The 24,837-nt window shown below is 33.7% G+C and overlaps 1 protein-coding gene and 1 long non-coding RNA gene across 2 annotated transcripts; both read left to right on the top strand.

Annotated features, from left to right (window-relative positions):
* Positions 1-13,794: 13,794 nt before the first annotated feature.
* LOC122586535 lies at positions 13,795-15,122 on the top strand. The gene is made up of 4 exons (XR_006322024.1): positions 13,795-13,861; positions 14,213-14,317; positions 14,431-14,499; positions 14,992-15,122. It is a non-coding gene; the product is annotated as an uncharacterized LOC122586535 (long non-coding RNA).
* Positions 15,123-20,407: 5,285 nt separating this feature from the next.
* Positions 20,408-24,047, top strand: LOC122589138 (succinate dehydrogenase [ubiquinone] iron-sulfur subunit 2, mitochondrial-like). The gene is made up of 2 exons (XM_043761380.1): positions 20,408-21,125; positions 23,727-24,047. Exons 1-2 carry the CDS (start codon positions 20,449-20,451, stop codon positions 23,890-23,892), a joined length of 843 nt encoding a protein of 280 aa, XP_043617315.1. The 5' UTR covers positions 20,408-20,448; the 3' UTR covers positions 23,893-24,047.
* The last annotated feature ends 790 nt before the right edge of the window (positions 24,048-24,837 follow it).

Here is a 24,837-nt window from a genome sequence, read left to right as displayed (position 1 = left end):
AAAGGACTAGTCGTTTTGAAAATCGTGATTGACTGACTATGGAAGATCTTGATATTAGCGATTAATACTGATGGCAATCGCATGTGAATCTAACTGATTGCAATGGAGAAATTGACATTTGATTTAAGATTGTTAGTAGTGAAGTTGATAAATTTCGATTACACTCATCTTGTAGTGCTGTCAGGATTTTGTGGCACCAAGAGAGCTAATGAAAATTTATTGACTTTTTTCCTTACGTGCATCATTGTAGCTTTGTTTGTGCAACGGATCATAGATCAACTATCGACCTGCCACCATATGGTCATATGAACTCACATACTGGAAGTCACATATTCAAAACTTACTAAAAACAAGTGGATAAATTATATCTTGTGATTTATGTGTGAGAATGATGAATCCTCGGACATAAGTTTACCACATAGTAGGTACCAAGATGTATATGGGACGAGAGAGGAACACCCATTTACATTTTTTATTTTTATTTTTGGCTGTAGTGCGGTCTTATGTTGTATTTTTTTCTCTTAGTTGGTCTATGAACTATTATGGTGGGGAGAGCGTCTCACCACCCCTCCCCTCCTCGAATTTTCTCCTTATCCCCGCCCGCTCCCTAATGCTAGGAGTGCCTCCCCGCCCCGCCCCCTCCCCATCTTTTTTTTATTTAATTTACTTTCTACTTATTTTATTTAAAATAATAACCAAAACTTTTTATTTAATAAATTAAAAATACCACTAAAATACATAAACAAAACACATAAAGTATTATTCAAACACACAAATAACAAAAACATAAACTAAGGCATCAGCCATCCATATTTCTCACAAATGGCGCGGTTTTGCGCCAAAACCATCTCCAACATCGACCCGGTGAGGTGAGGAAAAAAAGATAGAAAGTAATCAGCAGAAGAGAAAAAAGAAAGAAAAGAAGAAAGAGGAAAGGATACGGAAGATGCTAGAAGAAGATAAGCACTCCGCTATATCTTTGATAAATAGGGAAAAAGAGTCACCTTATATAAAGTAGTAGATAGAAGTAACCATTGCATGTGAGCCCCATTGATTTCTTTTCTTTTCTTTTTTTAAATATGCTCAACGGTCGAATAGTTAGGCACCACACCCGACAATACTATACCCAAGTCGCTATCCACCCTACCGGTACCGGAGGGTGGGAATGGTGTTCAAACCGGTACCGATCGGGTGCCTATGCGCTCCGTCCACCCGTAGGCTAAGGTCAAGATAGAATAATGCAATATCTCTATCTATATATCTATACTATATTAATAAACAAACTGCTCTCTTCCTTTTCAACTCTCTACCTTTAAAATATCCAAAATACCCTTAATTTTTAACACATTCCTAACTCACATACTAAATTTACCTAATATATCCCTAAAATTTTTTTACATCCATATTTATCCAAACTATGTTGGAAAAATATAATGATTCGTATTATAAATATAATGTAAACATGATTAATAATACTAACCTGAAGATCCTGTGGAACCTGTTAGTTGATTCAGCATTCTTACCATTGAGATTGGTTCCCAAATTAAGGTGATTATAGGTTAGATGGGGAAGAAGAGAAAACACACACACACAAATAATGGGGGACGAAATTAATGATGGTGATTAAGGTTACTAATGACCTAATTATGTTATATTTATAATCATAACATTTACACTTAGCCCCCTTGGTGTTTTGTGTGATGTGCATTATAAGTCTCTTTAATTCTAATCACCTAATGGGAAATCCTATATTATGTCATTAATGGTAAATATGCCCATCGTATATTTACCGACATAAGGATTTCAATTATTCGTCAATTATCATATCGGACTGATATATGATCGGTGAAGGTCACAACTACGTGAGTCCAACATTCTCCCACTTGACCAAGCGATCATTTATCTATGAGTATCACAGTTAATCCGGCCGGGATAATACTCATTTTGTTTTAAACCGAAATCATAGTCAATAAGTACAGTCGTAGAGATCAACATCAACTCAGGACTCCCACTAGTCAAACTATGACTCAAATTTAAAACTAAATTAGCAATGATCAATTGACTAAGACAAATTTTGTTACAGTAATGTCCATACATCATTATGCATGCTGAATGTAAATAATAGACAAACAAAATCTGAATACAGGGGAAAATTTTATTAAATTCAATAATAATGACCATGACAAGTACAATATGCTATCAAATTAAATCTTTTGTAAGCCCCATCTTCGACACGTGTCCTGCGAAGATATTAGGAGGAAGACCTTTGGTCATTGGATCCGCTAGCATATCATTTGTACTTATGTACTCAATACAAAGAACATTTTCCTCAACCCGTTCGCGTACAAACAGATACTTTGTATCGAGGTATAGTCCAGTGCCAGTCGAACTGTTACTGTTCGAGAAAGTTACGGCAGCTGAGTTATCACAGTAAAGCTTCAATGGTCTAGAAATAGAATTGACGATTTTAAGTCCACTGACAAGGTTCCTTAACAACATCCCATGACAAGTGGCATTGTAAACGGCAATATATTCAGCCATCATGGTGGACGTTGCAGTCAGTTTCTGTTTATGACTCCGCCAAGAGATAGGTCCGCCAGCTAACATGAAAATATATCCAGAAGTAGATTTCTTGTCCTCTTTGCTTTTAGCAAAATCGGAATCAGAATATCCTACTACTTCTAAGTCATCACTCCTTCTAAAAGTTAGTTTGTAGTCTTTGGTCCCTTGCAGATATCGTAGAACCTTTTTAGCCGCTTTCCAGTGTGCCAATCCAGGATTAGACAAATAACGTCCTAGCATACCGGCGATGTAAGCGATATCTGGTCGACTGCAGACTTGAGCATACATAATGCTCCCAACTACAGATGCATAAGGTATCATCCTCATCTGCTCCTTTTCAATCTCAGTACTCGGGGTTTGGAAAGAACCGAATACGTCTCCTTTAACTACTGGAGCTACAGTGGGCGAGCAGTCTTGCATTTTATAGCGTTCCAGAATACGGTCAATATAGGCCCTTTAAGAAAGACCCAGAACACCATTACGCCTATCTCGGTGTATTTCGATACCTATGACATAAGAGGCCTCACCGAGATCTTTCATGTCAAAATTCTGCGAAAGCATGCGCTTCGTTTCATGCAGCATATCCAAGTTGTTACTTGCAAGTAGGATGTCATCTACGTACAAAACAAGGATTATGAAGTTACTCCCACTGATCTTGAGATAGGTGCATTGATCCACTGGATTCTTTAAGAAATCTTGTCCTTTCATGACTTCATCGAACTTAAGGTACCATTGACGTGACGCTTGTTTCCACCTATATATGGACTTCTTCAACTTGCAGACCATGTGCTCTTTACCTTTTGGAATGAATCCTTCTGACTGCCACATGTATACGTCTTCTTCCAAGTCTCCATTAAGAAAAGCAATCTTGACATCCATCTGATGTAACTCAAGATCAAAATGAGCTACTAGTGCCATGACGATCCTTAGGGAATCTTTACGAGACACAGGAGAAAAGGTCTCTCGATAATCAATTTCAGCCTTTTGAGTATAGCCTTTTGCAACCAATCTAGCCTTATAGCGTTCAACATTTCCATTTGGGTCTAGTTTGGTTTTGAAGACCCATTTACAACCTGTTGGTTTGGATCCTTCAGGAAGTTCAACCAAGTCCCAAACGTCATTATGTTTCATGGAATTAAGCTCCTCAATCATGGCGTCATTCCATTTAGAGGCTTAGTTACTATTAATGGCTTCTTGATAAGAGGTAGGATCAGTAAGCTTTCCAATGTCCTCATCTTCAGCTAAGAAGTTGACATAATCATCAAAATTTGTGGCCCTTCGTTGCCTGGATGATCTTCTAAGCTGAATTTCGGGTTCTGTAACGGAAGGTCCTTCATTATTCGCAACATCAACATTATGATTAGGAGGAGGATTTTGATTAGGAGAAGGATGATCATTGATATTAGGAGCGTTGTGATTAGGAGAAGGTTGATCAGTGGTTTGAGCAGCGTTGGGTACAAGAGGAATGATTGGAGGACTAATAACCGACGAGTGGTTTCCCCCCGCATCTTGTACTTCATGCAAATCCAAGTTATGATTTGTCGTGCTCCCACTGATCTCTGAGTTCTCTAGAAAAGTGGCATGCTGCGTGTCAGTGATGGAAGTAGTATGGGTAGGACAGTAAAACCGATAACCTTTTGAATTGTCTGGATAACCAACAAAGAAACATGTAATGGTTTTAGGATCCAGTTTCTTTAGGTTTGGGTTATAGGTTTTAGCTTCGGCAGGACAGCCCCATACTTTCATATATGCTAGACTTGGTTTCTTACCTGTCCAAATCTCATGAGGAGTTTTAGGGACAGATTTGGATGGAACCCTATTGAGTATATGAACGGCTGTTTTTAAGGCCTCAGTCCAAAGGAAATTAGGTAAGTTGGTGTTGGCAAGCATACTTCTCACCATGTCCATTAAGGTTCGGTTTCTCCTTTCAGCAACACCATTTTCTTGAGGAGAACCAGGCATGGTGTATTGGTTAATAATGCCATGGTCTTTGCAATAATTATGGAAAGGACCAGGAGCTTGACCAATGTCAGTATGTCTGCCATAATATTCACCTCCCCTATCTGATCTTACAACTTTTATTTTACGATCGAGTTGGTTTTCAACCATAGTTTTATAATCAATAAAAGTTTGCAAGGACTCAGATTTTTCCTTAATTAAATACAGGTGCATATAACGCGAATAATCGTCAATGAATGTAATAAATGATGTATGACCAGTGATTGATGTGGAATAAGGGCCACTAATGTCAGTATGTATTATTTCCAACAAGTTGGAACTCCTAGTGGCTCCTTTCTTGTTACCTTTAGCCATTTTACCTTTAAGGCACTTAATACATGTTTCAAAATCACTGAAATCGAGAGAAGGTAAGATTTCATCTTTCACGAGTCGTTTCATGCGATCTTGTGAGATGTGGCCAAGACGTTTATGCCACAACATAGAGGAATTCTCCAATTTCTTAGGTGATTTTGTCTTTGTTTTAGTTACATCATCAACATTAAGAGACAACAAAGACTGGGAAAATTTATGATCTAGTTCTAATTTATAGAGTAATCCATCCAAAAAACCACGACCAAGCAATTCATTATTTAAAGTAATAGCAATCTTGCCGCTACCATGAATCATTACATAACCTTCAAGATCAAGTTTACCAATAGATACAAGATTCCAAGTAATTCTCGGTACATATAAGGTATCTACTAGTCTAATAGTCTTTCCGGTACTCATATGTAAAATTAAAGTTCCCATGGCTTCGACATCTAAGAGATCACCACTTCCAACTCTAAGCTTTCTTTGGCCCTTTGGTAGCTTCCGAATTGTAAGGAATCCCTGCATTGAGTTGGTCACATGAACCATAGAACCAGAGTCACCCCACCATGTATTAATAGGTACATCAGTCATAAAAGAATCAAATATTGCATAAAGTACGTTACCTTTCTTAGCTAGCCATTCCTTGAATTTAGGGCAGTTTTTCTGAGTGTGCCCATTTGCACGACAAAATTTACATTGAAGTTTGCCACTCAAGAGATTAGAGCTAGAAGCAACTGCACCAGGATTGGTCTTAGGGACTTTATTTGCATTTTTATTACCAGAATTACCAGATCTACCCTTCCTTTTCTTAGAATTAGCAGTGGTGGTTAGATGAACAGACTCAGGCTGTGCCAGTTTGAGGCGTTCCTCCTCTTGCACACACATCGAAATTAGATCACTCGTTGACCACTTATCCTTCATAGCATTGTAATTCACTTTGAAGGTGTCAAAACGAGCAGGTAAGGATGTCAATATGAAGTGCACAAGAAAGTTATCCGACACTTCCATTTCAAGGCTCTTAAGCTTATTAGCCATGTCAGTCATCTTCATAATGTGTTCACGAACACCACTGCTACCATCATATTTCAGAGTAAGCATTTGCAGCATCAAATTACTTGCCAGCGCCTTCGATGATCCCTTGAAATGATCCTCTACAGATTTGAGGTATTCCTTCACCTTGTCAGAATCAGGAATTACTCCTCGGATGCTGAGGTGGATTGTATTCTTGACCAGCATAAGTGATAAGCAATTCGCCTTTTCCCATCTATCATAAGTCGCCTTCTGCTCCCTAGTGGATTGCTCAGTAATAGCGGCAGGTTCATCCTGACGAATGGCAAGGTCGTAATCTAACATGCCTAGAGTCAGCATTAGTTGATCCTTCCAAGAAGCATAGTTCGCGCCAGTGAGTGGCTCAATGCCGAAGTTAGGTACTGACAGTGGAGATAAAGAGGATATGAATTTACGATACGAGTTAAAGAAGGTTATTTATAGTGACGTAGTTAGCTGTGTAAAGCAGACTAAGTGAGGTCTCTTAGAGTAATGGAGCTAAATTAAGTATGCCTAATGTTCCTAAAGTTATGAGACTGTGACCATTATATTAATGAAGCAAGTGATAAGTACGCTTATAGTAAACACCAAAACCATAAGCTAAAATTAGGCTCCACTTAGATGTTACATCACCTTTGGGCAGAAGTAACTAATATCTAAGCGAAAAACATGAGCTTTAGGTTCATGCAACACAACACTTATCTTTGGACCTTTGGGCACAAAATTAAGCATCGTGTATATTATGCATGAAAAAGAGTTCCTTTTGCTACACATAACATATTAAATCACCTTTAGGCAGAATTAATACGCTAAGTGTTTATTATGCTAAAGGAAAAGAAAACACAACACGAGAATCATATTTGACCTTTGGGCACAAACAATGAAACCATGTATTAGTGCGAAGCCCCCAAGCATTACGGGGGTCCGGGGGCAGCGCCCCTGGAAGCAGGGTCCAAGGGGCGGCAGCCCCTGGCGGGGTCCAAGGGGCAGAGCCCCTGGCTGGGGTCGAGCTGAAAATTTTTTTATTCCCATTAACTTGTTATGGCAAAAACGTCTCAGAAAAAATTATTTCTGAAAAATTAGAGACAAATTTGACCATAAAATTATGGGGTTATTTTAAGGCCATATAATTTCAGATTTCGATAAAGACTAAATCAAAAGACGACTTAAGTTAACTCAAGCTCAAATTCAATAAAGACTAAATCAAAATCGACTAAAATTAATGTCGATTTCAATAGAGACTAAATCAAAAAAAATGACTAAAGTTAACGTCGAATTGAATAAAGTCTAAATCAAAATTTAATATACGGTCAAATTTTAATAATGCAATAAAGTCGAATAATGCTTTATAATTAACTCGACTAGTATACTTTTAGGTCGGTGCTACCAAGACTGAAGCTTAGGTTGAGCTCGAGTTGTTTAGTTAAGGTCGAAACTCGACTAATTAGCTTAAGGTCGAACTCGACTTGTTGCTTAGGTCGAGGTCGACTAGCTTAAGGTCGAGACTACTAGGTCGAGTTAAGCTAGCAACTAGGTCGAGGTAAGCTAGCAGCTAGGTCGAGCTCGAGCAACTCGAGCTTAGGCAGGTCGAGCTCAAGCAGGTCGAGCTTAGGCAGGTCGAGCTTAGGCAGGCAACAGGTCGAGGTCGACTTGATGCCTAGGTCGAGGTCGACTTGACTTAGGTCGAGGTTGACTTGATGCCTAGGTCAAGGTTAGAAGCTAGGTCGAGCTCGACATGGAGGTTAGGTCGAGGTCGAGGTCGATGTTAAGCTAGCTAGGTCGAGGCTGCCATAACTTAGGACGAGGTCGAGCTTAGCCTTGGTCGAGCTTGAGCTGTTAGCTTAAGGTCGAGCTCGAGTAGATTAGCTTAGAGGTCGAGCTCGACTAGAGTAGCTTAGGTCGAGTTCGAAAGGTCTGAAGCGAGTGAAAACACGATTTAAACATCAAGATTAAGAGTAATTAGGATCAAACTCAAAGAAAATTAGATGAGTTTTATCAAGAACACGAAGAACACAATTAAGATTCTTCAATTTTTCTAAGAAAACAAGGCTTTTTATGATCAAAATTATAACCAAAACCTTATTATTGTTTATTAAAATCACGTTTTTAATTTTATAAACCATTTTTTTTTCGGTTTTAATCAATAATACGAATCAAGATCAAAAGAACGAGGCTCTGATGCCAGATGTTGGAAAAATATAATGATTCGTATTATAAATATAATGTAAACATGATTAATAATACTAACCTGAAGATCCTGTGGAACCTGTTAGTTGATTCAGCATTCTTGCCATTGAGATTGGTTCCCAAATTAAGGTGATTATAGGTTAGATGGGGAAGAAGAGAAAACACACACACACAAATAATGGGAGACGAAATTAATGATGGTGATTAAGGTTACTAATGACCTAATTATGTTATATTTATAATCATAACATTTACACTTAGCCCCCTTGGTGTTTTGTGTGATGTGCATTATAAGTCTCTTTAATTCTAATCACCTAATGGGAAACCCTATATTATGTCATTAATGGTAAATACGCCCATCGTATATTTACCGACATAAGGATTTCAATTATTCGTCAATTATCATATCGGACTGATATATGATCGGTGAAGGTCACAACTACGTGAGTCCAACAAACTATCGATCTCCTTTATTAGTTAATTTAAATATTTCCACATAATATCTCTATAATAAATATACTACCTTACGTCAATTACTTTTAGATTATGACCACATCGTTACCACCACCACCACTAGCACCACCCGTTAACGTCACTGCCACCGCATTACGCGGGTAACCATCCCGTATATATTAAAAGATTAGTTATCCTAGCATTTTTAAGTCATCTACCTTAATTTTAAGTTATCTTTAAAAATTACCACATAAGATTTATCGTAAGGGACATCTCCATAATTTTTTTCCCATTATTATATACTAATGGATCCAAAATTTTGGCAACAAATTCTAAGCCTAATAACAAGAACAAATTTTATCTAAAGAATTGTTTTTTGAATTCGTAGCTACCAGCCTACCATGACATCAATAATCAGAAGGATGAAAACTCTTCCAGTAATTAACGGTCTTTTCTTTTTTTGAATTTTGTTTAACTTTGCTCTTCACGAGGTCTTAAGACTCATGCGTTGCACGACCAGGATGGATTATATTTGTTTTCGCGTAATAGTTGTATTTAAAAATTATTATTTCGATTGTTAGCATGTGGTTTAAAATTGATTTATAATAGAACAGTGTTAAGTTGTGTGTAAAAAAATTATGAAGCATTGACTTGATGTTGTATATGATGAGCTTAATTACATCTTTTTCAACATGTCATTAAAGCCCGTATTAGCAAATGGAAATAATATAAGGTTGGTGAATAATCCAGCGAAAATAAGCATGACACACATTGAAATATAAACTTAGACTTATTGAGAAATATAAACTTGGACTTATTGTGAAAGATGAAGTAAGGTACATATCAGAAAAGATATTCTGGGTTTAGATTCCAATCAAAATAAATAGTCAATAGAAATGAAGGACGGAAATTGAAGATCCATAACTGGATGGTTATGATAACGCTGGGAATAAATTTGGCTCTATTTTAAAAGTGAATTGGATTTGATATCGTTGATCCTAATGTGGTTAAAGGAAGCTATGGAAATTAAGAAGATTCAAGAGCATGGGTTCTTGAAGAGAATAAAAAAGATGGAAATCAACCTTGATGATGAATGCTTGATGCTCCAAAGTCCAAACATGACGGGATTTGAGTCAATTCACCAAATCCGGGTACCTGGCTATCAGAAACTAAGAGATCAAACAAATTAGGAGTCAAATACAATTAATCTATGAAGAGTATTATGAAAAGCCAAACAACCCATTCAAAATTAATCATTCATACACTTAGTAACTAAAGAAAATAAAAATTCAGAAACATTTAAAGGAAGGAGATAAATTCAGAAAGAAAACATACCTCTTTTGAGATATGATAAATCACTATGAGACATTTATATAATATATGAAATATGAAATTGATATTGTCTCTAACATTAATATTGTAAGGTGCATCGACATTCTCTACTTAACACATTAAACAATGTGTTTTAACTCCACTTCAAAGGCAGTTATTCAGCTAACATTCATTAGCATTGAAAGCTAATCTTTCAAAATTCAATAGTTAAAAGATGGTTTTGAAGGGTTCACTTAATTTACTTCAGATGAGTCTTTATTGAACCACTAATTAATACAAATCATCATATAATATTTTTATCAAAGCAAACTACATTAAATCATCTTATTTTTATTAAGATATATTCTAATATTTAATCTATCCGTAAAAAAACAAAGCAACATAGACATGATCATCATCCCTATGTGGGCCCCGGAGATGAGTTTCTCAAGGTTTCAAGTTCGAGTCTTAAGTTTCTCATCTTAAGGTATTTTCCATAAGGAGAGGGTTGGAGGTCCAACAAATTACTGGTTAAAATGCCTCCCAACACGTCTAAATCGAAACTAACTTTAAAAAAAAACTTACATTTATCATAATCAATCATCAACTTACATTCATCATATGAGGATTAACTATACTAATATGAAATCATTAATATGTTAGACAACATTCAATGATCAACCACATTAAACTCTACATCACACAAACCAATGAACCATCGATATATGCAAACATCATAAACAATTAGAATTGTGTGGATGAGAAATTTTAAATGATGAATGAGGTGTTTTAGCTTTATTTCTGATTCTTTTTAGATCCGGACATCTGATGACGGGTTTCTTATAGGGCTAATTGTCTGGAAAGTACTCCAACTTTGACACTTTTATTTTTGTGGGGTTCTAACAAAAAAAACTTCTATTCGGTGAAATAAAACGACTTTTGTGGGGCTTCGAATAAGTAGCCAGTTGAATATATTTTCCAACTCATTTTCTTTTTTTCTTTTTTAAATTCATTAATAGATAGACATGTATATTCCATATATTTTATTGTTAATTTACTCATTTCCAAATCAAAATCTTGACCAGATGAAGAAACTTGATATACACAACATTTTTTTTGAAATCGACATACCACTGCCATAATCAATTAACCACCACTTTCATCCACAATGAAATCGAAATCATAAATTAAACCTATCAAAAGTGAAAATGAAATCGCAGATTTGAAATTAAAGAAATTAAAGGTTTTTATTTATATCAACCCATGATTTCAAATTTCGAAGAACCATCACCACTTTCATAGCCGCAGCCACTTTCGACCACCATCACCGTAAAATGTCAACCATCAAATTGTAAAATGTCAACTATCGGATCACACAACCATACACCCATTTCTACTATCATTTTAAACTAAAAATGAAACTCAAAGATAATCATACACCCGGTCACTAAAATCGAAACCCAAAAATCAAGCAAAAATTTTCTTGAGATCGATGTGATTAATTTCACTATATGTGGGCTTATAATTGTTATTAAATAATGAATCTTGATGAAGACCAAATCTTGATGATGATGGTGGTGGTGGTGGTGGTGGTGGTGGCGGCGGCTGGGATTTGTGTATGAAGAACTTTTAGATTTAGATGTTACAAAATTGTTGTATGGCTTGTCGGAAAAGCACCAGAGAGGCAAAGATCTTGATGAAAACCAAACTCAGGGGAATAACAAACTCAAGTATTAAACTATAATGTTATCATTGTTTTTACTTTAGAAGTTAAAGAAGATTTTTAGGGGGTGTTTGTTATGATGGAATGGAAAGGGGAGAAAGGGATTGGGAAAGACTTTCCTTGTTTGTTTGCGACAAAGAAAGAGAATAAGAAAGGAGAATGGGGAATCAATTTCATTCTCTCCATTCTCTACAAAATTGTAGAGAATGGGTGAGAATGGAAAAAAAAATTTTTTTTTTTTAAAGATGTTATATGTAATAAATGTATTAATATTTAAAATTTTATTTTTTATATATACTCATTCACTGTGGGTACCAAACAACGGAATCCATTCTCTTTCCAAATATTCATTCTCTTTCTCACTATTTCCATTCTCTATTAAATTTTTATTCTTTATGATTCCCTCCTACTAAACACCCCCTTAAGAGTATGATGTTGGAAAAGAAAGATGAGGAACAAGATAATGATATGAATGAGTGTTTGGATATGTTTGGCTGATGATTAATTAAAAATAAGGAAAAAACTGGCTAGTAATCGTACACGTCATCATAAAGTGTATGGAAACCCACCAGGGTCGGCTTCACATTTTTGGTGGCTCTAAGCGAGACTAGTTTGGGGCCTTTTTCTCTAAAGTGTCTAACAATAACCATTTCATGCGCCAGCCTTTTAATTCTGAAACAAAGTCAATCTTGATCGGATTAAGATTCTCTAAAGTTATCACAACTTTATAGGTGAAGTTGAGAGTATCCTAACCTTTGGATTAAAATCAAAGGTCAAGATTCAAACTTTATTTTTGAATCTTAACCCTTGATTTCAATCAAAAGGTTGAATTCCTCTCAACTTTACCTATAAAGTTGTAATGATTTTAGAGGATCCTAATCCATCTTGATCACATCAGCTAATGTAAAAACTGCAACTTTTTGTTCCATATGACAAAAAATAATTAGGTTTCCATATCAAACACAAAAAAAAAACTTAAATTTGAAATATTAAAATACGAAAATATATGTGAAAAAAGTACCCTTCCATTCAGCACAAACATAAGGCTTATTAAGATAAGCATAAAGTCCCCTTTTTTTTCTCTTTTTTAAAAATCTCACTAAACCATATCTTATTTAGAACTATATTCAATTTAAAAATAAGAAAAGTATAACAAAAGTTAATAGAAATAAAATACTTAGGCAAAATTTATGTTATACTAGCTTAGTAACCTGCGTATTATGCAGACAGATAAAAATGTTTTACTTTAATTTACCAAAAAATGTTTGTAAAAAAATGTATGTATATAAAACTTAAAAAAAAGCATGTAACCCATTCACATGTAGCAAATTAAAATATTTAAAAGTGAAAATATTTAATGAAGGAATAGAAAATAAAAAATTAGATATGATGTCATAAATTAATTAAATAAAAACAAATAATTAATAAGAAAATATCTCACAATGACAAGTAGGTTTTCCTTTAATAAAGATGACATCATCACAATTTTCTTTTATTTATATAAGAGATATTATAAGTATAAACTCAAAATATTCTATCAGATTAAATTCAACATTAGTTTTTGTTCCAAAGTTATAAAAAAAGAAGTGCAAAATATGCGATCTATCTATTAAACTAAAATACAAAATTTTCACTTTAGTTTGAGTCGTTTTTAAGCAGGAAGCATGTCAAGCGCAAAATTTCCACTTGGTAAGAGTTGCCCTATAAGCCCAATTGTAGTTTGTTAAATTACAAGCCCAAAACAAGTATAAAAGCTATGAATTTATGAAACCTGAAATTTTTAGGGGCCCTTAATATTTGGGGGGGTTAAACAGCCGCCTAGCCCATTAATACTATTGGGCAGCTTCTGAAACCCACAAAAGCCGTTTTACCCGGTTTCATTCTCTAGGATAAAAATTTTTTTTGTTGGAGTCCTACAAAAATAAAAGTGTCAAAGTTTAAGTTCTTTTCAGACAATTAGCCCTTTCTTATATTTATTTTTTTCTCTTGCTAAAAGGTTTCTTGTATAATGATATTTTTTTTTTGCATGTTAAGTGTTTGATATAATGTTTAAATGAAATATTTGGAATTTTTTATGTTTGTAAATTATATTAACTTTATAATGATATATATAGGAGTTTGATAACAGATTTTGGAGTGCTTATGGATAATCATGGAAGGTTTAATCTATAGAGGGGAGCTTTTTAACTCAAGGTGGTACTAATCGACTAATCTTGGTTCAATAAATGAAAAGGAAGGTTGGTTCTTTTAGTTCATCTCAAATCAGCAGTAAGTTCAGTATCAGTACATATATTAATTTTTTTTTCATTTTGTATTTTTTGCTTTAAAGTTAAGTTTTATAAATGATATTGGGTTTGATTTGTGTGTTGAACTTAGTTGTGTGTTCGTTAAAAAGTGTAAACTACTTGAATATTTTGAGGTAGATTACTTGATTATTTTGGGGTAAATTACAATTTATCACATTGTAAGCTATAAATTGTGCATCTTAGTCGTTTTATGTTAAGTTGGGCTAAATGTTTATGTCATCATTGTATGTTTGTAACTAACCTTTTTGCATTGCTTTGACCTATCAAAACCCTATGTTTGTTGATGATGGATTTTTTTTTGTGGCAATTTCAGCATGCTCGGGTAAAAGTTAAGAAGGTTGATTTGGATGGGCTTGTAGTCATTGTTGGAGTGAACTCGAATACGTATGGTTGCATACATGCTGGTAGAGAACTTCAGGTATTTTGTTATAATCAGTTAGTTAAATGTTCTTATAAGCAATTAGATAAATTTTCATAAAGGATTGATAGTCTCTTATAAGCATTACTTTGATGGTGACTTGAAATGCAAAGAAGTTTCAACAGCAAGTACAAAGTGTGCATTGGTGTTGATAAGTAAATACGAGTACAACATATTCATATGTAAGTACGTTTTGCTTTCATTTATTTTTCAGCTTATGCTTTTATACATTGGTGTGTTTCAAAAGTTTTGTATATATATGGTTTGTTCTTCACAGTAGTGCATATCTTGGCAACTCTATATATATTATTTTTGTTTTCTTTATAAACATTGCCAAGGAACCCTTTTGCCTTTAACTATAACTTATATGGTGATTACATGTGGGCGGGTTGTTATGGTCCATGATATGATTATCAGATTTCTTACATTGAAAATATATAAGTTTGCATATGCATATAAATTAGTTATTACAACTTCAAGTTGCAAGTCAATATTATCTCATCCGACAAACCCATTATAGGAAACAACTATCCATACTGGGTTATATTATGTTTTACTAAGAAAGGTCTAACTATGAAATTTTGGATTTGATAATATTATACAATAGTTGCCTCCTTTTTCATGGTCTATAGTTTTATTATAGATGAAATACATGTGGGCTTTTTTTCTTGCAGGTGATTTCGCAAGGTTCGATTAATGCACCAATGTTTTCATGGAAAGGTTCATCAATGGTGCAATCCAAATACCTTCTTTCTTTTATATATATATATATAGGGTAATAATCAAATACAAATCATTTTATAATAAGAACAAATAAGAACAGATCTAGGCCATTTATTTTTTCAATCAACGGTTATAGTTTTTATAGTTTTTTTGTGATTTAATTTAATTCAAAAAGGGCATAGATGGAATACAAATATGTTTGACCCCACCCGTTTATTTATTTATCTTTTTCTCCATCCTTACGTTTCAAAACAAACTCTTTTCCTGCATAATCTTTTCCCACTTCATAGTCAACATCTTTAAAGATGAACACACAAATCTTTATCCTTATGTCTCAAATAATTTCTGTACATACTCTTATCGTGAGTCACCATTGTCAACCACAATAACAAAGTAATCTGATATAGTTTTTTATCTTTTACTTGGTGTGCATCCATGGATTTTCATATAAATAATTGGTTGACAAAAAATTGTATTGACCCATGTATTTTGCATCCTAAACTTTTATTATATGCATCCTAGAGTTTTATGTTAGAGTGTATCTATTGGATGCACATTGATACATTATTTTTGAGCATCCATTGAACTTGTTCATTGTGCATCTTGTTTTGTACATCATGTGTATTGTTAAGAAAAAAGGATGCACCTGCATGTTCTGCCGCCACCACCGATCTGCTCCTCAATATTTCATTGAACACTTTATCTCTTTCTTTTTAGTTCTTTTATATGTAAACAACATCATTATTGCAGATTGTGCATCCATCTATTCACATACATTTGTGCATCCATTCAATAAGATGCAATTATGCATCCTCGCTCTACTTTAGGAAATTCATTAAAACTAGTGTCAAATTAAAGAGAAACAAATTCCAAATTTTCTAATATGATTTGTTTGATTACAATGTTAGTAACAATAAAGTTATATTGGATTATAAGAACTGGGATAAAAGTATTGTTGTATTAAGTATTGGATGCACAGTTTTCCTTATTTATATATTCTGCATCCCTTAAAAAAATTATTAAATCCTATAACTGTACGTACGTGAATGACAAATTTAGCCTTGTTCTTATTCGTTCGCATTCTTAAAGCGTTCTTAGGGGAATACTCTCGTATATATATAGGGATCCCATATATATAAGTATTTATTGATTTTTGAATTGTATGGATGATAATTTAGTTTTTATATAATTCTGTTCCATGTAAGAGTGTTTCTAATTGTCATTATGGTTAATATTGCATTTATATTTGGATGGAAGAAGCAATTTTTTTATTTTTTTTATTTTTTACCATTAGTACTAACTATTTCTTTTTACTATTAACTACAAGACCTTGGTCAAACCCGTAAATTTGAATAGCTTCTTTTTCTTTAATTATTAGTTTCTTTTTCGATTTTTTGTTATATATTGTGATGAATTTCTTTTTTCTGTTGCTTACCATGACGTGGATTAAAAAGATATGAATTCTATTTTATACTTTTTTTTTCAGTTAAAAGACATGGATTAAAAGTTTTTGGGGAATTTTCAACTTCAATATTGAACTTGGTTGATATAATCTTTTATTTATTTATTTAGATTTAGATTTTTGTTTTGGTTTAATGTGTAGTGCGATTGTTTTGTTTGTATTTATATTATGTCATTGGATATAGATTTGTTAATTTATGGGATGAAATATAGGGGGGAAATAAAGAAATGTGTAACTTCTCTAATTAGGGATGTAAAGAAGTCGAACATGAGATTGCTCCTACAATAGAGAGCCAAATTGTATGTTAGATTAAATAGTGATGTATTTAGTGATGTCTTGGGCTTCATCATTTGGGGGTATAAATCCATGTGTAAGCAAAGCTGACGTTTAAACAAATAAGTGATCCACATACTAAAAATGTCATCTTTAATGATGATTTTTGTGTGTATTTGAGGGTGAGTTAAGTGTGTAGGTTATGACTATGAATTTTAATTATAATTTATGGAAAATGTTAAAGGAAGCCCTTAGGGCTTCACTTAACGTGCATAAAAAGGTTATATATTTTCATATTAAATGTCGACCCCTTGAATTTGATGGTAAGTGTACAACTAATTAATGCACTGATAGGTCCATTTATATGCATATTCCCATATCGTTTATAAGTCGTTTTAAGCTTAATAATGTGCAAATTATATGTATATTCGATGCTTTGATGGTATTGTTAATGATTGCAGGCTTATAACAGGTACAATGGTTAGAAATGACATTTGGAAGGTCAAAAGATGCATTAAGATAGTTCTTGGACGAGTTCGAGTGAAGACCGAATGAAAAATACAAGTTTTGTGAGTTTCGAAGCTTTATGCGGCGCATAGAAGTGGTATGCGGCGCATGGAAATATGTAATTTTGATCAGAAAATTTGGCAAAAGTTCCTGTGCGGGGCATAAAAAAGGCATGCGGTGCATAACGGGCAATTACTGTTCATAAGTGAAGTTTATGCGGTGCACAGCTCTTTTTGTGGGCGGTGCATAACGGGTGCCCAAAATATGGAAACTCTAGTTTGTGCGGTGCACATATTCCTTGTGCGGTGCATAAACTAGGTCGATAGATTTTCTTTTGTTTTTACACTATAAATACAAGACTAAAACCCTTCCATTCGATAGACAATCACCTCTAGTCGATTTTAGGGTTCTTTGGGGCAATACTCAATAGCTTTTTCGTCCATCAAGGTCCAAGGGTTGTTCGTGAACTTCAAGGCATTCGGTTATCGATTTTCTTAGCGTTTACTTGTTTTCTACACATTGGTACAATATGTTCTTCTATATTTTTACTCTTTGTGCTTTGTTTATGATTATGAGTAGCTAAATAATTCGTCATCCACTGAGATGAAGTGATACATTGAATAATGGTTGCATAATCTTTTGAATTCAAGTTGATTTGATTTAACGTTGTGTCGTAATATTAACTTATTAATTCTTTGCTATTTAACTCTTAATTGCGGATAGTTTTTGCATGATCTCAGTGGTAACTTAGGTTGTGTAGAAGTTATTTTAATTGCTTGGTTAGAAGCGATTGTTTCTATGACGGGTACGGTAGAAAGTAATTAATAGTTAATAAGAGTTAATGGGTTAATGGTTGGGTACAATCAATAGACATAATTGTTATCTAAATAACCAAAACAATTAGTTGACTAGGAAAGTTATGAAAGGCGTCTTGGGGTACCGGTCTTAGTAATGGAACTAGTTAATTAAGGGAATTAAATAAAGTAACGAACTTGACGGATACGGGGTGAATCTTTGTTTAGTTCTCGGTTATTAATCAACATATTTGAATTGGTTCTTCAATTAAATGCAACCTAAATAATGTGTGTCATGGAGTCAAAGTGGATGATCTTCTCATCCTATTTGATATAAAACAATTTTCTTTTCGATAAATTCTTAGGAATTTCTAACTCTTTCAATCAACTAACTTTTAATATAAAATCAAGATGACGAGGTGTCTTTAAAAACCAAAATCTTTTTAACTACTTAAAACTCGCTAGCTCTTTGTAGTCTCCGTGGAACGAATCTTTACTTACTTTAATCTATATTGCATACGAACGGGTCCACTGCCCGATTGTGTGTGGTATTCGATTCGGAGTATTTTTAAGGATTTTAATTTAACTAGATTTTCACACATCATGCACCTTAACAAAAGCACATAGGGCTTTGTAGTTATTTTACTAAAAAATATAAAATAGATTAAAATAGTCGTTAAATCGTACTTGTCGATTGTACACTTGTCCTTGAATAATAAGCTCTATGATTTATTTTACTATAACCTATTTCTAATGTATCAATGCAATACATTACATTTTATTATTCTTTCCTAGTCTGGTCTATTAAAATAACTTTTTATATTTTATTATTTTCTTTATACCCGTTTTGAAAGGGATTAATACTCTGGTTGTTAAGTTATTTGTTTTTTTTTTCAATTAACATTACATCTTAATCTTAATCTTAATATATAAGAATTTTATTAAAACCGGATAGGATTCTCTCCCTTCTCTCTCTATAACCTCTCCCTCTCCCTCTCCCTAACGGTAACAAATTTTTAGATCTAAGATCTGAATTTGTGATCCGAAGAGTGGGATTGAGATTGAGATTGAGAGTTTGAGATCGAGATTATCCCTATCCGGTTAAGGTTTCCACTCCGGTGGATCTAACCCTATTTTTCACTTTTGGGCCGGAGGTCCCTTCCACTCTGGTGGATCTGGAAGCAGCCTCTCTACCTTTGAGTAGGGGTAAGGTCTGTTTACATCATACCTCCCCCATGGCCCGACTTATGTCAGGATTGGGTACCTTGTTGTTGTTGTTGTTAATCTTAATATACTATAAGACAGTTGAACTAATGACTTATCAACCAATCAAATCACTCAATTTCATCAAATTATCTTTCGCTTATGTCATCATTTAGATTATTTATAAATTAAAAACTCTAATAATCATTATCCAAATTTATTATTATATTACTATTTATATTAATTTGTAGAAAAAATCTCATTAATTTACACTTTTTTGTTTTCCATCAATAATTTACATTTTTTAGCCCTCAATATTCAATTTATATATATTTTTAGCATTAACTTGAGGAGATTTTTTTAAAAAGTTACAAAAAGTATTTAGATTTAATTTTTTAAAGTTTCAATTGTCACTCAAGTCAAGAATCTTAATTGTTATCAAAGAATGTGAAAACAATTCTAATTGTTATCTAATTATCCTAGGACATGTGATTGAAAGTAAACCTATTCATGTTATGAATCCGCATCATGATCAAATACATATACTTGAATGTTAAGTACAGGATCACTAGTGAGTTTATATTTTAATTCATAATTATCTTTAATAGTAATATTAAATTACTAGTACAACTGGTTTCAAAAATTCTATAATAAAGATATTATTGTAGTATGTGCCTTGTGGAATGACTACGACAAACAATTTTATTAATATGTTTCAGCTAATAATGACAGTGACGAACTTATGATTTTTGTACTACAACTTGTAAAGTATAACACTTAGAACCGTATACGTTCAAAATTATACGTTTTTATGAATTAAATGTATGAAAATCTAATATTGATAATATCATAAAACTCGTATCCAGTGTTAAATACGTGTCTAAAATCTAGTTAACAACTAACAATAACATTAAAAGTGTAAAACATGATTGAATTGCAATGCGTCCACGAGCACACCACACTACCCAATAACCAAATCAACATTCGAAAACATCCCACGTCATCAAATCCAACCATCATCAACCACCCATCTCCAAATTTTCCAAAACCCACCCCTCAAATATCACTATATTCACAATTCCAACCCGAAACCCAAACTCCAAAATCAATACATACACACCTAAATTCATATAAATCTGTATCTATCGATCATAAAAAGAAAAAGAAAAATGGCAACCACCTTACTCCGCCGATCATTTCCGAAAATCAAATCATCCCAACCATCAAAACTTCTGATCCTACGGTCACACGCATCGGAGCCACAAACCGAAAACTCAACTCCAAAATCCACCACCCAATCAAACCCATCTCTGAAATCCTTCCAAATCTACAGATGGAGCCCCGACAACCCATCGAAACCGGAACTCAAATCCTACAAAATCGATCTCAAAGACTGTGGGCCAATGGTACTAGACGCCTTAATCAAAATCAAAAACGAAATCGACCCATCTCTCACATTCCGAAGATCATGCCGTGAAGGGATTTGCGGGTCATGTGCAATGAACATTGATGGGTGTAATGGGCTAGCTTGTTTGACAAAAATCGAGCCCGAAAAACCCGAAACGATGATAACACCGTTGCCACATATGTTTGTGATTAAGGATTTGGTAGTGGATATGACGAATTTTTACAATCAGTATAAAAGTATTGAACCGTGGTTGAAAAGGAAGTCGAAACCGGAAACCGGGTGGGAAGGGAAAGAAGTGTATCAGAGTAAGAAAGATAGGGAGAAATTAGATGGGATGTATGAGTGTATTTTGTGTGCTTGTTGTAGCACTTCTTGTCCTAGTTATTGGTGGAATCCTGAGTCTTATCTTGGCCCCGCCGCTCTTCTTCATGCTAATCGGTATCCTTTTTTTGATCGTTTTATGTATCGTTTTTCGTTATATGTTGTGATTGTGTTTAGGCCTAACAGAAAGGTTACTTGATACATACAATTGCATAGAGTTGAAAGTTCAAGTTTAGTACATGCAATGACAAAACATATATAGTTGGATTCATTTCTATGTAGTTTTTCGTTGTATTTAATTGTGTATGATGCTTAGAGTTTTATGATTACTTTTGTTGTTATTGTAGTTTACCTAGTTGAACTTTAATTAGGGGTTGTTTTGGATTGCTCAGTTATATTGTTATTGTAGTTCTTAAAACTAAATTCATGATAGTTTGTATGACAAAAAATGGTCATATCTTGTAGAGTTCAAGTAAGATGTTTTCAGTATCTGCTGCATAAAAGCTTATGTTGTTTAAATAAGCTATACAATTACCAAACACCCTCATAATTGTAGTAAACGTACCATGTTAGAATCCGTACTAGTATGGTTACATATACGATTTATCTGTTATTTGTCTTATAAGATCCCATTTTGTGCCTTAAAAATGGGACATGAATTTCTGGTCATTTATATGTTTACTTTTTGGATAGTGATTAGGTAAAAATGAGGTCTTGGAAGTTGGATCAGTGTTTTTTTATTTTAGAAACCTCATATTAAAATCATCATGTTAAGCCATTTAGGAGGGCTGTTAACTTGAAGGGAATGCAATGTGATATTGTTTGAATTGTCTACAGGAAATAGAAACTCACTTATCGAAAAAGTTTTTCTCGATACCTTTTGTTCATCAGTGTAGTTGATGTGTTAGTTGACATTTCTAAAGTAATGGTGCTACTGAAAATTTTAAAATCTTTTTGGTGTTGAGATGGTTTGTTAGTTTGTTGCTCATAAGAATAAGTTTTTTTTTTTTTTTTTATTTAACTTTAACATAACTTGGCTCATAATGTAAAGTTGATATTTTTTTTTACCTTGACATCCTATTTTCAAGTCTTTTCATTATTCATGATTTTTTGGTCAACAGCATGCATATTTTTTGGATAGTGATATAGGATTAAGTTTTGGCTTTACAGTAATTCTTTTACTTTTAGAAACCTCGTACGAAATAGTTAGTTTGGGAAGAATCTATGGGTGCGTTTAGTTGTAGAAAACTAAGTTTTTTTCTATAAAATTTTAAGGGAAACATGGAAAACAGAAAACATATTCAACTGTGATTTTTCCAGAGAACTCAGTTTTCTAATCTACAACTACACTTTGGAAAACTTATTTCTGTAGTTTTTCTAACTATTCTTCATTTTAGAAATGGAAAAGTTTGTGTGTTTTCCACCTGACAAACTAAACGCGTCTGCAAATTTTTCCTGTGAATTGAACTCGGGAAATTAGAAGTTTTTAATAACTAAACGCAACCGAAGGTTCTGCTATTTTTCTGGTTAGAGAAAACTATTTTCTGGTGATTTTATGCTAGAATGCTAGATAGTCCAGTCATTGTTATAGTTCATGTATGTGTTGTTAGCTGAAATACAACTGAAGTTTTGACCTGCAATTTAGATATAAAGATTAAGAGATATCTTGGTTCTTTGAATGTTTTGCAATAGCTAGAATACATGTCATCATACATGAGTTTTTGTTGAATAGCATGCATACTTTTTGGGTAGTGATACGGGATTAAGCTGATGCCTTAGATCAATTGTAGGAGCATCAACACTAGGATTTAGAAACATCATATACAAGACCAGCATGATAACTTGATAAGCTACTTAGGCAGATGTTACGTTATTCTGTGGAGAATTAAAGGTCCTTTGACTGTCTTTCTGGAGAACAAACCCACACTAGGTAAATGAGTTACGTTATATAAAAGCAAGCCATGAAGACATGAAGTACTAGATGAAACTTTGGATTCTTATGGATGTTAACATGCTCGGCTTGTTTCATGCTGATAGGAATAGCTAGAATGTCCTTGGCATTTTGTATCAAATTGTTTATGATATGAGTTTAACGGCCTTGTAAATTACATTTGTGATCGAATTGATAAGATTGAGTTAATGTTGCCTTTGGGAATGGGAATATTTTACGAGAACAGTGGTATATATAGAAGTAATGGGTTATGATTTATGCATCTGTTTTCCTGTATTCTTGGATTTTGTATATATATATATATTTGTGTTGACACTGATACCTAGTTTTATGATCTTATGAAGTGTTTTTCCACTTACTTTGCTAATAAGATCGCTAGTTTTGCACATGCAATTTTGTGTAATTTTACAATCTTATATGTACTCTTCTGATGCTTTTATGCTGCATATTTTTGAACAAGTAATGTAGCACAGGGTGTGGTTGCCGGTAGGTGGTGATAAATAACTCTTTGTAACTCAAGTAATGAACTTGTAATAATGCTCCATCTCTTAATCAATGAACTTGGAATAATTTAGTAAAACTTACCAGTCTAGTCATGACTCATGAGTTGAAAGTTTCGGACTTCAATTCACGAGTTGAACAAGCCTTCTTAATGATTATTTACATCACATATCTGCTGATAGAAGCTTCTGCTAGGATCTTCAACTTGTATTTTCTAGTAACACCAGTTGAATTGAATGTACGACTGAAATCATTGATATACACAGGTGGATCATGGACAGCCGTGATGAATATACAAAGGAGCGACTAGATGCTGTAAATGATGAATTCAAGCTGTATCGCTGTCATACAATATTGAACTGTGCCCGTGCCTGCCCCAAGGGACTAAATCCTGGGAAGCAAATCCAGAACATCAAAAGCCTTCAAGCTTAAAGTGTTTTTAGTTGTTTGTTTCCAGATTAATTTAATTATAAAGGGATAATGATGATTGCCGTCCCTAAATTATTTCTGGGATTATGTTAGAAGATGTTTGTAAACTGTTTTGTTGCTGATAATAATTGGTAGACATGGAACAGATATCGCCATTACGTCTGTCTTTTTGATCAGAATCTTTAAATAATGTCGTTGTCATATATCATTATCAAAGCTGGTTGGTGAACTACATATAGTTGGAACAGATCAAAGTTTTTGTTCTAGAATGTCCCACTTCCTCAGCATGTTGTCATTTTAGAAGTTCTTTTAATTACACAGTGAAGATAAAAAGATAAATGGTGGAATCTATGTTATAAGCATCTCTGCGGTCTGTAGTTTAAAGATCATGTATCTTTTAGGCTATATCCAACCTACACATGAACTTGGTATCTATCAGATTATGTTGTAAACTAATTTAGAGTGTGTGGAATGCCACTCTTCCCCGATGGGCGGGTGATCTGGCAGGCTAGGAGCCGATGGGAACACCGCTCCCTGGTCCGTCTAAGGAGTCAAGACCGTGCATAGCTTCCTTTTTGGGCTTACTTCCTTGATTGCTTCCCTGTACACAAACAGACGCTGTACATATATAAAGGAACCCCATTATCCACAAAATAATACAGTACATAATATGAAACAACAAGAACTGAAAGTATGATTAAATATTTACTGTAATTCATAGGTAGACGTTCATTTGAATACAAAACCTAGGTTGAAAACTAAAAAATACATTTCATCTTTTGATTTTATAATTGGTGGTTATATACCATCTCCAATCACCACAAACCGAACGATTAAGGGACAAATCCGTATTTGTATAGAAAATTAAGTTTTTTTTTTTTTATTATATCAGTAGAATGGATGGATGGATGTAAGATATTTTTTGCAGAATAAATAAGTATATATAAT

The sequence above is a fragment of the Erigeron canadensis genome, chromosome 2, assembly GCF_010389155.1.
Source record: "Erigeron canadensis isolate Cc75 chromosome 2, C_canadensis_v1, whole genome shotgun sequence".
NCBI classification, from domain to species: domain Eukaryota; kingdom Viridiplantae; phylum Streptophyta; class Magnoliopsida; order Asterales; family Asteraceae; genus Erigeron; species Erigeron canadensis.
The sequence above is the reverse complement of the archived record's forward strand: the minus strand, read 5'-3'. Positions and strand labels throughout refer to the sequence as shown.